General features: G+C 40.6%; 1 protein-coding gene across 2 annotated transcripts in view; it reads right to left on the bottom strand.

Annotated features, from left to right (window-relative positions):
• smpd3 (sphingomyelin phosphodiesterase 3) overlaps window positions 1-17,510 on the bottom strand; it is a 146,507-nt gene that overhangs the window by 13,047 nt on the left and 115,950 nt on the right. For both annotated transcript variants that reach the window (XM_060928403.1, XM_060928401.1), the window contains exons 6-7: window positions 8,969-9,032; window positions 1,737-1,899 (exon numbers count right to left, since the gene is read on the bottom strand). In XM_060928403.1, the coding sequence (XP_060784386.1) occupies window positions 1,737-1,899; window positions 8,969-9,032 (227 nt within the window). The remainder of the gene's footprint in view (window positions 1-1,736; window positions 1,900-8,968; window positions 9,033-17,510) is intronic.

Genomic DNA, 17,510 nt, shown 5'->3' on the forward strand with positions numbered 1-17,510 from the left:
AACATTGCCTGGAAAAGGTCACTGATATTTTCGTTACTGTTATATGACATATGTCTTGTCACTGTGTGGAGAATCCAAAGTACCTCCGATTTTGAGGTCTCGGTGGACCTGAAAGTAGACCAAAGATCATTAGGCCTAGGCCTACTTGACGAAGCTGTAACATTATTGCCCTGGAGTCCGGAGGGGCCAGGCATCAACGATGATGTAGACGGCTGGGACGGGGAACAAAACTGTGTGATGCTTTGACTCCGCTGAAGGCTTTTCATGGCAAGTTGGTGTTTGTCCGCTTTGGTATGAGACTCAAGCGCCTTCACACCCAATGTCCCTAACTGTAATATCTTCTTGCATACTTTGCAGCGAGCTTCATATTTACTGCCGGGGACAGCTTGTAACCAGCTGCAAAACTCACCGTTATCGAGCCAAGTTTCGTTGAACACACACTTCCCCATGTTCTTTGAAACTAACGTAGCCTCGCCTACATGCCTAACAACCTTGACTTGCTACTGCACGAATTCAGCGGGCAGGTAGCCTAGTGGACAAACTGGGCCATTGCCTACCTGCAGTGAGCAATGGGATTTGTAGTTTTATCACCACGTAGAAAAATACAACCAACGTATGATTAGTTCTACAGTGTTTAATATTTTATTTTCTGCGGACAGCGCTTCGCGGGAATGAAAGAATGTAAATTTAAGACTTGACTAATTAAAATTTAAGACCAAGGACAAAAATATGGGTGTTTTAAAGACTTTTTGAGGCCTTAAATTTAACTTTTTCAATTTGAGACTTTTTAAGACTTTTTAAGGACCCGCGGGAACCCTGTATTATACATAAACTTTAATAACTTTTTAAAAAATCTTTAAAAAAAGTAATATTATATAATTAAAAATAATAATAATAATAATAATAATTAAATTATATAAATAATATAACTATATTATTATTTATATTACATAAACATTTTTATGTAAATAATATAAATGTATAATAATAATAATTAATTTTAATAATAATAATAATTATTATTATTATTAAAATCTGCAGTCATCTTCCTGAATGTATCTCATCTCATCTCATTATCTGTAGCCGCTTTATCCTTCTACAGGGTCGCAGGCAAGCTGGAGCCTATCCCAGCTGACTACGGGCGAAAGGTGGGGTACACCCTGGACAAGTCGCCAGGTCATCACAGGGCTGACACATAGACACAGACAACCATTCACACTCACATTCACACCTACGCTCAATTTAGAGTCACCAGTTAACCTAACCTGCATGTCTTTGGACTGTGGGGGAAACCCACGCGGACACGGGGAGAACATGCAAACTCCGCACAGAAAGGCCCTCGCCGGGCCCGGGGCTCGAACCCAGGACCTTCTTGCTGTGAGGCGACAGCGCTAACCACTACACCACCGTGCCGCCCCTGAATGTATCTATGATGATAAAATGTACTGAATACGGTAAGTTATGATTAAAACACAAACACCCCCACAAAAATCAACCATTCACACCCTGACACACACACACACACACACACGCATGTGTAAATAACATGTCCAGTTTGTGCTTTTTTCTCAACAATTACACGAATAACATGTCCAGTTTTCTGTAGCTTCCTAGTCACAGATCCAATCGTACCAATCTGATGTGCGTGGTAATATGGCAGCTAAATGGCTTCAGCCTGACTGACCAGTGAGCTGTCCAGATATTTATACAGAGATCAGTGCTTCTGTCATACTGACCACTTTCCAGTCAGCATGCTGGCCTTCCTCTCTGTACAGGATGTAGTCGATCCTACGTCCGTTTCCCTTCAGAGGGATCTTTTGACCCTTCTGACTTGGACACTGGTTCTTACTCGCTGGGAAAACCAAGTACTCTTTCCTGGCCTCTTCATTTTCCATAACCCTGTTAAAGAAAAGGAACACAGGGAGAGATGGTTAATCAGAGGCTGGTACATTCATGCATAAATACACCTGGATTGCGTCCAGCCAGCTTTAAAATGCCAAGTATTCAGAGAAATGCCAAGCTTAAAAAAAGCTTAATGGAAATGCCAAGGATTTGGAGAAACGCTTTGCTTTAAAAGGTTCTTTTGTTTGTCTGAAATGAAAAACATTGGTGAAATAAGGAGAAAATGCTACAAATAAACAGGAGAGAGAAACTTTGGATAGAAACAAGAAATTCCTTCGACCTCCAAAGCACAAAAATGCACAATGGGTGTTCATTTGAACACTACGCTACTGCAGTGCATTGTGGGAGATCAGTCGGTAATGGATAATTTACACTAGACATCAACAAGGAACATGCTAAATAGTGCACAAAAGTGACAAGTGTGTAGTTCTAAGTATTAAGAAGAAAATATTTTGGACTTTGTAGAACACACTTAAGACAGGACTTATACTTTTAGGGGGAAAATCTTCAAGGGTTCATTAAAGCTAGACTGTCTTTCAGATTTTTCATGTGTAGGTCAAAAAAATAATTTTCCCAACACCCAATTATTTTTGTTCAGTGGACCGAAAGCTACTGAATTCGAATCACAGACTTCTAATTTATTAGTTTTTTTAAAAAATAGAATAATTAATGAATTTAGAGCCATGTGGCCCTAAATTCTCTGCTATTTTTTCCTGCTTCACCATGACCCAATACAAGATACTACGTCATGCATCACATGGTGGACTTTCCCCGTTCGCGCAAATCATTGTGGGATACAAATGTGAAACAGGAGAGAAAAATGGAGGACGTGAGCGTGCGAATGAAACGTGAAAGACCGACTACAGTAACGGAAAGCGAGAAGAAAAGACGTTATGTTATATACGAAGGAAAGAAAACACAGGACCAAACTCATCTCATCTCATCTCATTATCTCTAGCCGCTTTATCCTTCTACAGGGTCGCAGGCAAGCTGGAGCCTATCCCAGCTGACTACGGGTGAAAGGCGGGGTACACCCTGGACAAGTCGCCAGGTCATCACAGGGCTGACACATAGACACACAACTATTCACACTCACATTCACACCTACGGTCAATTTAGAGTCACCAGTTAACCTAACCTGCATGTCTTTGGACTGTGGGGGAAACCGGAGCACCCGGAGGAAACCCACGTGGACACGGGGAGAACATGCAAACTCCACACAGAAAGGCCCTCGCCGGCCCTGGGGCTCGAACCCAGGACCTTCTTGCTGTGAGGCGACAGCGCTAACCACTACACCACCGTGCCGCCCAGGACCAAACTAATAAATAAATAAATAAATATCGGCGCTCAGCGAGCACCTTGGTGCGATCAGCTGTTTGTTTAGCGACAAAATGATGTAACTGTCAGTGCACGGTCAAAGGTAAACCTGCGCATGCGCACACACACGGACTTCCTCTGTCTGCTCGACTGCGCGAAGCGAGCGATTTCATGCACATTATTTGCTTTAATCCCGTCAAATTAAATAACTTCCCAGCCACAGAACAGAATGGACTGGTAGTTTGTGATATATTACAGAAATAAACATATATCACAATGACCACATTTCAGAGGAAACTAAATTTCACCGATTTTATGAAATCGAAAGGCCATCTAGCTTTATGGGTTTCCAACAAATGGTTCCTCGTTAATACATACACTCTTGGATAATTAAGGATCTTTAGCCACTGAAAAGAGTTAGCAATTAATAGTTACAGTCTTGGGGAAATCAAGTGGCTTTCCAATAATTCTTCAAGGGTTCAATGGCTATCTAATGATTCTTATCTTCCAAAAAAGGTTCCCAATTAATATATAGGGTTCTTCTTTGGTTCTTGAAGAGTTCTGTGGAAAATTAAGGGTTGTTAGCTTATAAACAAAGAATCCCAATGAATACATGGGTCATTCTAGAATTCAGGGTACATTTCGCATCTCTGAGATAAACCTTTTGTTATTTTCCTACAAAAGAAATCTTTATTGAATCAGTTTTGAACAATAATGCAAATTGCAACAAACTTTCACCAATAGCGATGCTTGATGTACATTTTAGACCTAATTTATCCATAAAACATTAACTAAATGACTCCCACCCCTCCCCCCACATTATTGGCTGTCTTCTATTCCTGATTCGTCCATTCAACTTGAATAAACATGAAGTGATTCAGTCTAACAATATGTTTTTTGGGGATTATTCTACAACCCCAATTCCAAAAAAGTTGGGACACTGTGTAAAGCATGAATAAAAACAGAATGAGATAATCTACAAGTCATGGAAACTCTATATTTATTTGAAAATAGTACAAAGACAACATATCAAATGTTGAAACAGAAATTTTATTGTTTTTTGAAAAAATATATGCTCATTTTGAATTTGATATCAGCAACAAGTTTCAAAAAAGTTGGGACATGGGCAACAAAAGACTGAAAAAGTTGCATAATGGTAAAAAAAAATAATAATGTGGTTAATTGGCAACAGGTCAGTAAGATGATTGGGTATAAAAAGAGCATCCCAGAGAGGCGGAGTGTCTCAGAAGTAAAGATGGGGCGGGGTTCACTGCTCTGTGAAAGACTGTGTGGGCAAACAGCGCAACAATTTCAGAATAATGTTCCTCAATGTAAAATTACAAAGAATTTGGGGATCACATCATCTATGGTCCATAATATCATTAAAAGATTCAGAGAATCTGGAGAAATCTCTGTATGCAAGAGACAAGACTGAAAACTGACACTGGATGCCTGTGATCTTCAGGCCCTCAGGAGACACTGCATTAAAAGCAGACACGTGTCTGTAGTGGAAATCACTGTATGGGCTCAGGAACACTTCAGAAAACCATCGTCTGTGAAAACACTTCATTACTGCATCCACAAACGCAAGTTAAATCCAGATATAAACAATATCCAGAAACACTGCCACCTTCTCTGGGCCCGAGCTCTTTTACAATGGACTGAGGCGAAGTGGAAAACTGTCCTGAAGTCTGATGAATCAAAAGTAGAAATTCATTTTAGAAATCACGGACACCACGTCCTCCAGGCTAAAGAGGAGAGGGACCATCCGGCTTGTTATCAGTGCACAGTTCAAAGCCAGCATCTGTGATGGTATGAGGGGGCATTATTGCACATGACATGGGTAGCTTGTACATCTGGGAAGGCGTCATGAATGCTGAATGATATAAACACGTTTCAGAGCAATATGCTGCCATCCAGACAAAATCTTTTTCAGGGAAGGCCTTCCTTCTTTCAGCAAGATAACGACAAACCGCTTTCTGCACATATTAAAACTGCATGGCTCCGCAGTAAAAGAGTCTGGGTGCTAAACTGGCCTGCTGCAGTCCAGACCTGTCTCCCAGTTAAAACATTTGGTGCATTATGAAGTGCAAAATACAACAAAGGAGATCCCGAACTGTTGAGCAGCTGAAATTGTATATCAGAAAAGAACGGGACAACATTTCTCTTTCAGATCTACAGCAATTGGTCTCCTCAGTTCCCAAACATTTACAGAGTGTTGTTAAAAGTAGAGGTGAGAGGTGATGCAACACAGTGGTAAACACGCCCCTGTCCTAACTTTTCTGAAACGTGTTGCTGATATAAAATTCAAAATGAGCATATATTTTTCAAAAAACAATAAAATCTCTCAGTTTCAACACTTGATATGTTGCCTTTGTATTATTTTCAATGAACTATAGGGTTTTTATGATTTGCAAATTATCGTATTCTGTTTTCATTTACAGTTTACACAGCGTCCCAACATTTTTGGAATTGGGGTTGTATTAACTGTCATAAAATCAATTACAGTTTTAACAGTGGCGGCTAGTAGTCTTTCAAACAGGGGAGGCTGGTCGGTTACGATATTTTCAGATTTTAAAAGAAAAAACATCAATTTTGCCCATACTCTTGCCTCTGATCTGGCTGATTGTTGGCAGGGTCACAAACTGTGAAATAACAGGTTCTTTTGGCCCATTAGCCTACTGTCCAATATACATGATGGTGGTGTTGGGGGGGGGGTATATTTTAACATTTTATATTTTAAAATTGTGGCATGTTGTTTAAAAATTGATCATTATTGAAAGCAGCTCTTTGTCAGGAACCTCAGCAGTAACAGCAGAGTGTTCTGGAATAGGCACAAGCACTGACCTTGGGGAGCCAAACATAGAGCTGGGTGCCACACATTTCATTCAATGACACTTTCCCTATATTTTACTTATTTTGACTGAGAAATGTTTTATTGACAATTTTGATAACCCTTCACTTTTAGTCCAGGTCTGTAGTGTGAAATGTTCTCGGCTGTGTTTTTGTTTAAAAATGTTTTCCAAATTGTAGCTGTGTTTAATTCATATCCAGAAAAATATATATTCCAATATAATATACTCAGCATAAACATTTTAAATAGATTCTCTATTTTTGGTCCATCCATGACATATTACTAAAGTAGCCTATTTACTGTTGTTGATGTGGGTCACTTGCTGTTAGCCAATTCACTTTCTCGTACCAGGAGAGCTGAAAGGAACGAGTATTATTCCCTACCTTTTTCACCAAGTCAATTTGAGGCGTTGGTCTACCCTGCTTTTTAATTTTAATCTCGAAAGGAAGACTGGCAAATGGCTTCGCCAAAATTAAATCAGCAATGCTTGGCATACCTGCGCAGCTTTCTTGCTAGCTGACTAGCCCCCTCAAGTTCAAGTTCAGTCACTCAAATAAACAAAATTTCTGGAACTAAGATAGCAAACTTGACAACACTATATTTACACTTTATTTACAATGAAAATATATACAAACTAGAAAAGCTGGTAGAAACCGTATGTAATGAATGAAATCGAAATGTAAGCTGATCTCTTACAATACACCACAGCACTTCCGATCAGTGTTGCCAGATACTGCTGACGTTTTCCAGCCCAAAATATGTTCAAAACCCGCCAAAATGTACTTAAAACCGCCCAATCTGGCAACACTGCTTCCAATTCCGCATGGGACTGAACTGAGATTCACCGCTGCCTGTCTATATTTGAAACAAGCTGTCAATCAAAGAAAATATCCGGCCGCTTTCACCAATCACCAGTCTCCTCACGGAAACTGCCATGTCCCTCCCATTGTGAGGCTCGGAGTCCGTGGGCGGGCATTTTCGCAGTATTTGTCCAATAACCATCTTGCATTTTGAGATTGACAAGCGCATAGCTCCCAAATGCCATTGAAGTCCACTGTGAGGCTGGGAGTCCGTGGGAGTCCGGTGGGCGGGCGTTTTCGCAGTATTTGTCCAATAACCGTCTTGCATTTTGATATTGAAAGCGCATAGCTCCCAAATGCCATTGAAGTGCACTGAGGCTGGGCTGCATCGCGCTGTCACGAGGGGGAAAAACTCACGCACACATTAGGCGAACTGAGGAAAGTTATAACGGAATGATTTCGCACTGTAGTTGGGTTGAGCACATATATTTCTATGATTCTGGATCTGAAATAGCAATGTTATATGTTCGTCATTTTTAGAGGAGGCTGAGCCTCCCTCGTTGTCTTAGAGCAATGGCCCGTGAGTTTTAATAGAAAGTCTATTTCTGTATTATGTGAAATTTCAGCAATAAAAAAAATATATATATATATATATATCCGTCCCAATGTTCATGTCAACTTGGTTATAAAACTGCATAAAATCCACAAAGACTTTTAATAATAATGTGCATGACACCTGCACCGAGTGATGTCTCTTCCTCTGGCGGGAAACTTCAGGAAGGCAGTGAGGTATGTTATGGTTCTTCTCTCATTAATTTGAACAAAATGTTGATGATTTTACACCAACGGTAGATTAATTATTTGTCAAATCTGTTATTGTGATATCGGAGTGAATCTCTCAGTCATGTTTTAAAAACAATAATATGAATAAAATCCATAACATTTCTGTTTTTATACATGCCATGTGGTAGCTAGTTTGAGGTTAGCATGTGGAGTTGAAGACACAAAATGGTGGGAAACGCCAACTCGGTTATGGTTGAGCCTGTGAATGGCTTGCCCAGTTCAAGTCAAGTGTATTTTTATAGCGCTTTTAGGAATAGACATTGTCGCAAAACAGCTTTACAGAATTTTAATGACTTTAAACATGAGCTAATTTTATCCCTAATCTATCCCCAATGAGCAAGCCTGTGGCGACGATGGCAAGGAAAAACTCCCTCAGACGACACGAGGAAGAAACCTCGAGAGGAACCAGACTCAAAAGGGAACCCACCCTCATTTGGGTGGATGATGACGAACAGAGTCAACACTTGAAATGCACCCGCAATTATAGAATGGGCCGTATACATCATACACGCTTGAAGAAAAAAAAAACCCAAAATGATTCTTCTATGGTTCTTTAAAGGTTCCTTGGATAATTAAGGGTTGTTTATAAAAAATAAACACATACACTAAAAAAAAAAAGTCTGTTCTAGGGTTCTACACAGAAAACTTGAAGGACAAGGGGGTGAGATTTGTTCATCATCATGGTGAGTTCCCTCAGGCATCTTGTCTTTCCTGGAGCTAATGTTGGATGGGGCACCACTTCTACCCATCCCTTGCATTGGCTTGTGCAACCCCAATGGCTGGGTATTTTACCTAACCTGCATGTCTTTAGATTGTGGGAGGAAACCAGAGCACCCACTGGAAGCCCACACAGACACGGGGAGAACATGCATTACATTACATTACATTACTGGCATTTAGCAGATGCTCTTATCCAGAGTGACGTACAACATACCCAGAGCAGCCTGGAGGAGCAACTGAGGGTTAGGTGCCTTGTTCAAGGGCATTTCAGCCATTCTTGCTGGTCCAGGGAATTGAACCAGCAACCTTTTGGTCCTAAAGCTGCTTCTCTAACCATTAGGTCATGGGTTTCCCACAAAGACATGCAAACTCCACACAGAAAAGCCCTTGTCGGCCATGAGGCTCGAACTCGGAACCCTCCTGCTGTGAGGCGACAGTACTAACCACTATACCACCTTGCTGTATCCTGTTTATTAGGATAAGTGTGTTAGGTGTGTTCGTGTCTCTCCAAGCCTTTGTGTGTGTGACTTACTTTTGTAGACTCTCTGGTGAGCTGACTTCTTCATCGTACAAACCACTCGTGACCAGCAGGGTACCTGTGAACACACGCACACCCACACCCACACACAAAAGGATTGCACAATGATTCTAAACTGACTCCTTTGTGACCCTGCGATGCCATATTTAGCTCTTCATGTGAACACCTGCATGAATTCGTTTCGATGTTCAACCCGAGAGACGCTGCACTCATTACAGGAACGCAGAGCGTCATATTTTTCTGCAATCAATCCCCCTCTTTTGCATTACTCGACATGCCTCAGTAAACACTCCAGTCATTATGGGAACACAGATCTGACATCTTTGTGTAATCAGGACCTGTTTAGAGCCTGCGCTGGAGACACCTCACCCACACGTGGGCATTGTGCCACCCTCAAACGAGCTTGAGAAAGCCGTGAGTCATAATTATGCTTCCTCTAACTCTTGTTATGCTCCACATCTCAGGGGCTTTTCAAAAATTCACCCTTACAGGTCATCCTTTCAGTTCCTCACTTTCTTGTTTTGTCCATTTTTCTTTTCAGGGGCTGTTATGAACAGATTAGATTACAGTTCCTTATACTGACTGTATCATCTGTAATGTGTGAAAAAAGACTGAACAGATTAATCAGAATTGCTAATACATAAAATAACAGTGCATACGTATAAAAATATGGGACATTTGTACATTTATAAGCATGTACAATTTTGTCTTATCAACTCTGAATAAAAGAGGAAACAACTTCGATGACATCCCCCCTCCCTCCCCCATACACACTCGTACACAAAAAGACACCAGTGAGCTAAAAAGAAGTAGAAAAAGTTGGCGCTCCATAATCCATTTATTTCTTTGGTGTCACTCAATAGCATAGCACAGGGCTTTTCAAAGTGTGGGGCGCGCCTCCCCTGGGGGGCGCCAGAGTTCTTCAGGGGGGCGCAACATGAGGAAACATAAGCCAGAATAAGTTACTCATCTCATCTCATTATCTCTAGCCGCTTTATCCTTCTACAGGGTCGCAGGCAAGCTGGAGCCTATCCCAGCTGACTACGGGCGAAAGGCGGGGTACACCCTGGACAAGTCGCCAGGTCATCACAGGGCTGACACATAGACACAGACAACCATTCACACTCACATTCACACCTACGCTCAATTTAGAGTCACCAGTTAACCTAACCTGCATGTCTTTGGACTGTGGGGGAAACCGGAGCACCCAGAGGAAACCCACGCGGACACGGGGAGAACATGCAAACTCCACACAGAAAGGCCCTCGCCGGCCCCGGGGCTCGAACCCAGGACCTTCTTGCTGTGAGGCGACAGCGCTAACCACTACACCACCGTGCCGCCCAGAATAAGTTACTATTGCGGACATTTAGCGAACTTCAGCTAGCCTTTGCCAGAGACAAAATGGATCGATTTTTAGTACCTAAAGCTACAGTGAGTGAGGAGACAGAGTCTGGGCCAAGCAAAAAACCAGACCCTCTAGGATTTCACGATGTTGCGATTCAACCAATCCCCGTGAATTCAGGGCGGTGTTGCAATTATATCCAATCACCGCAACCTTCCCGCAAATTTGACCAATCGTTGGCGTCGTATTTGAGGTGACGTCGACAAACTACCTTCCGCCTTACTTCCGTGTATACGTTCAAGAGAAGCAGCATGCGATGTGCGAGTCAGTGTTTATGTAGGCTTAAATTCTGTTACTGAAAGTGTGTTATGTTTACAGTGAAGCACTGTGTGCACTTTACATTATTTTTTTACTTAATACAAGAAATTAATGGATGCCAACATTTTTGCCAAAATGGTATTTTATTTTCCATTGTTTAGGCAGCTTCAGCATCATACTGTGAGATTCTGTTCAAATTGTTTTTTTTTTCTTCTATGAAGCCTGAGCCATTTATTTTATTAGTTTATAATTATTGTTTAATTTAGTCTTCAGGAGAGACTGCCTGCACACAGTACTAGTATTAATAGTTTTTTTTCTTACATGAAAGCTGAGGCATTTATATTATATTTTAAGGTAACTTCATGTTGTGCTGTGAGGTTCTATGGCATAGAATCTATGCACTTTAACTTTTGAACCAACAGGTGCATTTGGATAAGTAAAGCCTATTTTTCTGCATTTTTGTAGTCCTGGTAATCTTTTATATTGGTAATATTGTTTATAGGACCATTTCTCAGAGTCTGTTTTTTTAATCAATAGTTTTTTAGTAATAACTTAATATTTAACATATCACTCAATTTTAATCACAAAAAGAGAAAATCGCAACAGTTTCTTGCAACTTTCACTTCCTCCCGCAATGTAATCGCAACAAAAACCTAAAAAACACCGCAACTTGCATCGCAATTTTTTGGAAAACCCCCGCAACATCAGACATTTTAGCCCGCAACAATCACAAAAAAGGCCCGCAGAATCCTGGGGGACTGGAAAAAGAAGGAAGTATGACCACGATTATTTAAAGTTTGGATTTTCATGGACTGGATCTGAAGATGCTCCACTGCCACAGTGTGTTGTCTGCCAAGAGGTGCTAGCTAACGATGCTATGAGATGTTTAAAATGTGTAAAACAAGATGTTTTAAAAAGCACAGATGTTTAAAATGTGTAAAAGAAAAAAATAAAAATGTGTACAACAACCATTTTTTTTAAATACGAATGGAACATTAAGTATAGCAACAACAAAAATTGTGAGGGGGGCGCTGTTGTTTATTTGCTCTTGGAGGGGGGGCTGACTCTCCCACACTTTGAAAACCCCTGGCATAGCATGAGAATCAGATAGGAGGCGTGGTTTTGAGTTTGAAAGCCATTTGAACTTGAAAAAACACCGTAGCAGAGTATATGATAACTGTATAAAAAAAATTTTAGCCTTAATTCAGCGACTTTATATTTTTAAAACATGAACCACTGCAACTTCTGTGGCGGATCCAATCGTATGCACTGATGTAAATCATTTAGCTGAAGGCAGCTCACTGGACCACAGACTAGCTACAGGGCTAGCATTAGCTCAGAAAGGGGAACATGATATACATAACTTCATCAGAATGATTAAAGAAGGCTGGATAAAGTACTTTGTGTTTATTCTCTGCTTCAAAACACCTGATTCATCTGTTCAGAGTCCATGGTGCTAGTCAAACATGCTAACATGAAGTCAAACTATAAACACTATAAACTGTCATCTTGATAACCATGGACTAACCGTTATTATTCTATCCATATTCACTGGATATGAGCAATCGTGCGCTCTGATTGGCTAGTCTACTACTAGGATATCAGCTCATACAACCCCGATTCCAAAAAAGTTGGGATAAAGTACAAATTGTAAATAAAAATGGAATGCAATAATTTACAAATCTCAAAAACTGATATTGTATTCACAATAGAACATAGACAACATATCATTGGCTCATTTGAAATTTCATGACAGCAACACATCTCAAAAAAGTTGGGACAGGGGCAATAAGAGGCTGGAAAAGTTAAAGGTACAAAAAAGGAAAAGCTGGAGGACCAAACTGCAACTCATTAGGTCAATTGGCAATAGGTCATTAACATGACTGGGTATAAAAGAGCATCTTGGAGTGGCAGCGGCTCTCAGAAGTAAAGATGGGAAGAGGATCACCAATCCCCCTAATTCTGCACCGACAAATAGTGGAGCAATATCAGAAAGGAGTTCAACAGTGTAAAATTGCAAAGAGTTTGAACATATCATCATCTACAGTGCATAATATCATCAAAAGATTCAGAGAATCTGGAAGAATCTCTGTGCGTAAGGGTCAAGGCCGGAAAACCATACTGGGTGCCCGTGATCTTCGGGCCCTTAGACGGCACTGCATCACATACAGGCATGCTTCTGTATTGGAAATCACAAAATGGGCTCAGGAATATTTCCAGAGAACATTATCTGTGAACACAATTCACCGTGCCATCCGCCGTTGCCAGCTAAAACTCTATAGTTCAAAGAAGAAGCCATATCTAAACATGATCCAGAAGCGCAGACGTCTTCTCTGGGCCAAGGCTCATTTAAAATGGACTGTGGCAAAGTGGAAAACTGTTCTGTGGTCAGACGAATCAAAATTTGAAGTTCTTTATGGAAATCAGGGACGCAGTGTCATTCGCACTAAAGAGGAGAAGGACGACCCAAGTTGTTATCAGCGCTCAGTTCAGAAGCCTGCATCTCTGATGGGATGGGGTTGCATTAGTGCGTGTGGCATGGGCAGCTTACACATCTGGAAAGACACCATCAATGCTGAAAGGTATATCCAGGTTCTAGAGCAAAATATGCTCCCATCCAGACGACGTCTCTTTCAGGGAAGACCTTGCATTTTCCAACATGACAATGCCAAACCACATACTGCATCAATTACAGCATCATGGCTGCGTAGAAGAAGGGTCCGGGTACTGAACTGGCCAGCCTGCAGTCCAGATCTTTCACCCATAGAAAACATTTGGCGCATCATAAAACGGAAGATACGACAAAAAAGACCTAAGACAGTTGAGCAACTAGAATCCTACATTAGACAAGAATGGGTTAACATTCCTATCCCTAAACTTGAGCAACTTGTCTCCTCAGTCCCCAGACGTTTACAGACTGTTGTAAAGAGAAAAGGGGATGTCTCACAGTGGTAAACATGGCCTTGTCCCAACTTTTTTGAGATGTGGTGTTGTCATGAAATTTAAAATCACCTAATTTTTCTCTTTAAATGATACATTTTCTCAGTTTAAACATTTGATATGTCATCTATGTTCTATTCTGAATAAAATATGGAATTTTTAAACTTCCACATCATTTCATTCCGTTTTTATTTACAATTTGTACTTTGTCCCAACTTTTTTGGAATCTACTGTGAGTAGAGAAAAACAAAATGGCGGTGCGTGTTGCTGAACCAACCGAGGACGAAATATAAACTCTACTCGAAAACAAAACCCCAAAAAATACACAAAAAAAGTGAATGAAAGTATTTGATGGTAAGAACGTATCTTTTTTATTTAAGAATTATTATTATTATTATTATTATTATTATTATTATCATCGCATTTTTCACAAATTGCTCCTGTCATTTCGCCGGTTTGTTTACATTCTAAGCGGAAATGATTTTGTCGGACGTTTTCTATAAAGTTATTTATCGAATTTGCAAAACATAATAATAAAAATTCTCTGTTTCTCAAAATCCAGTGAATGTGGATAGAATAAAACAGTTATTCCAATCAATCTTGTCGTACATGGCCTCGTCGGCTATCAGCTCATGTACGACTGGATTTTGTGAAATAACTGTTAATTATTCTTTCCACATTCACGAGATATGAGCAATCATGCACTCTGATTGGCTACTCTACTACTAGGATATCAGCTCATATACCTTGAGTAAAGAAAAAGTAAATGGCGGCTTTGTTATCAAGTATTTAAAAGAAACAGAAATATAGCTAAAAGAATATAGATTTTCCCCCAATATCTCCTGTTCCACACTCCAGCCCAGTAGGTGGCACCAATGCACCTTTAAGTTGGTTTGCCAACCACCAAAAAAAAAACCTAATGAAGAAGAAGCAGCAGAAGAACAAAATGGTGGAACATGTTACTGAACCAACCGAGCTCACGTGGAGACAGTATATAGAACAAACAAAAGGAAAAGGAAATAAAATCAATAATCTTTTGCGATACTTGTTAGGACGGGACTGGGGGGCAGCAAGATTAAAGCCTAGGTCACAACCGGACGTACGATTTTTTGGCGTTTCCCAAATCGCTGTGTTTTTTTTGTTCATGGAGAAAGACGCACATTGGCCGTAAGTTTGTCTTGCAACCTGAAAAAAACGTAAGCGCCCGTAGAGTTTGTTTGACATGACAAAGAACCTCTGCGGCCGGTCTGCGGACAGTCTACGGCTCAAAAATCAGCACGTTACACGCGCGCCCTCCGTGCGTTTCACGTGCGCCCTCCATGCGTTTCTTGCGTTTTTTGCACATAGACCGGCCGTAGAAGCACGTACGGCCGGTTGTGACCAAGGCTTTACTGGGCACTCATGAGCGTAACATTAGATTATGGTTGTGTAGCCTATATGTCAGCGGCAAAAAGCAACCTTAAAAAATTAGATGTAGAACAAGCACAGGCCCTAAGAATATGCTACGGGGAATTCAAAACCTCTCCAGTAGCTGCCATGCAAGTAGAAATGGAAGAAATGCCATGACATATTAGGAGAGTTAAGCTTGTGTTGGCACACTGGGTTAACTTACAGGGACACAATGAATGGCACCCAACGAAGGCCATCCTGCAGGAGTACTGGGAACACAACAAATCAAACTTTTACAGTTTTGGATGGATTGGTAATGTTAAGGCAGGTGAAGCAGGTCTACACAGTCAGCAAAACAGTTCCAATTTCAGCGATCCCTCCCTGGCTGTTTGTGATGCCATCTATCAATCTGAACTTACAAAAAGAAATGAAAGAGAAGCCCAAGCTAGTGCCTACTTATTACATTGTCAAAAGCTACAAACAACGACACTTTGCAAATAAGACAGTGGTATTTACATATGGTTCAAAAAACCCTGAATCTGGACGCACTGGTGCTGCAGTATATATATCCCACAGTATGGCACAGCTATAAAAAGGAGAACAACAGATCAACTTTCAGTATACACAGTAGAGCTTGTGGCCATAATGCTAGGATTACTATGGGTAGAGGAAAACAACCAAAGCAATACACTAATATAGCAACATATAGTTTATCAGCACTCATGAGCATCAGATCAGGGAAATCATGCAGGCAAGATATCATAAATGAAATATATATCATACAGTGGTGCTTGAAAGTTTGTGAACCCTTTAGAATTTTCTATATTTCTGCATAAATATGACCTAAAACATCATCAAATTTTCACACAAGTCCTAAAAGTAGATAAAGAGAACCCAGTTAAACAAATGAGACAAAAATATTATACTTGGCCATTTATTTATTGAGGAAAATGATCCAATATTACATATCTGTGAGTGGCAAAAGGATGTGAACCTTTGCTTTCAGTATCTGGTGTGACCCCCTTGTGCAGCAATAACTGCAACTAAACATTTGCGGTAACTGTTGATCAGTCCTGCACACCGGCTTGGAGGAATTTTAGCCCGTTCCTCCGTACAGAACAGCTTCAACTCTGGGATGTTGCTGGGTTTCCTCACGTGAACTGTTTGCTTCAGGTGCTTTCACAACATTTCGATTGGATTAAGGTCAGGACTTTGACTTGGCCATTCCAAAACATTAACTTTATTCTTCTTTAACCATTCTTTGGTAGAACGACTTGCGTGCTTAGGGTCGTTGTCTTGCTGCATGACCCACCTTCTCTTGAGATTCAGTTCATGGACAGATGTCCTGACATTTTCCTTGAGAATTTGCTGATATAATTCAGAATTCATTGTTCCATCAATGATGGCAAGCCGTCCTGGCCCAGATGCAGCAAATCAGGCCCAAACCATGATACTACCACCACAATGTTTCACAGATGAGATAAGGTTCTTCTGCTGGAATGCAGTGTTTTTCTTTCTCCAAACATAATGCTTCTCATTTAAACCAAAAAGTTCTATTTTGGTCTCATCCGTCCACAAAACATTTCTCCAATAGCCTTCTGACTCGTCCACATGATCTTTAGCAAACTACAGACGAGCAGCAATGTTCTTTTTGGAGAGCAGTGGCTTTCTCCTTGCAACCCTGCCATACACACCATTGTTGTTCAGTGTTCTCCTGATGGTGGACTCATGAACATTAACATTGGCCAATGTGAGAGAGGCCTTCAGTTGCTTAGAAGTTACCCTGGGGTCCTTTGTGACCTCGCCGACTATTACACACCTTGCTCTTGGAGTGATCTTTGTTGGTCGACCACTCCTGGGGAGGGTAACAATGGTCTTGAATTTCCTCCATTCGTACACAATCTGTCTGACTGTGGGTTGGTGGAGTCCAAACTCTTTAGAGATGGTTTTGTAACCTTTTCCAGCCTGATGAGCGTCAACAACGCTTTTCCTGAAGTCCTCAGAAATCTCCTTTGTTCGTGCCATGATACACTTCCACAAACATGTGTTGTGAAGATCAGACCTTGATAGATCCCTGTTCTTTAAATAAAACAGGGTGCCCACTCACACCTGATTGTCATCCCATTGATTGAAAACACCTGACTCTAATTTCACCTTCAAATTAACTGCTAATCTTAGAGGTTCACATACTTTTGCCCCTCACAGATATGTAATATTGGATCATTTTCCTCAATAAATAAATGACCAAGTATAATATTTTTGTCTCATTTGTTTAACTGGGTTCTCTTTATCTACTTTTAGGACTTGTGTGAAAATCTGATGATGTTTTAGGTCATATTTATGCAGAAATATAGAACATTCTAAAGGGTTCACAAACTTTCAAGCACCACTGTATACAGAATATACACAACGGGTTTAAATGTATGTTTCATTTGGGTTCCTGCTCATGTAGGGGTAGAAAGAAATGAGGACGTAGACATATTGGCAAGAGAATCAGTGAAATCACGAACAATTCATCTGCAAATTCCACTATGTAAAGCTGAGGCT

Source organism: Neoarius graeffei, chromosome 8, assembly GCF_027579695.1.
Source record: "Neoarius graeffei isolate fNeoGra1 chromosome 8, fNeoGra1.pri, whole genome shotgun sequence".
Lineage (NCBI taxonomy): Eukaryota > Metazoa > Chordata > Actinopteri > Siluriformes > Ariidae > Neoarius > Neoarius graeffei.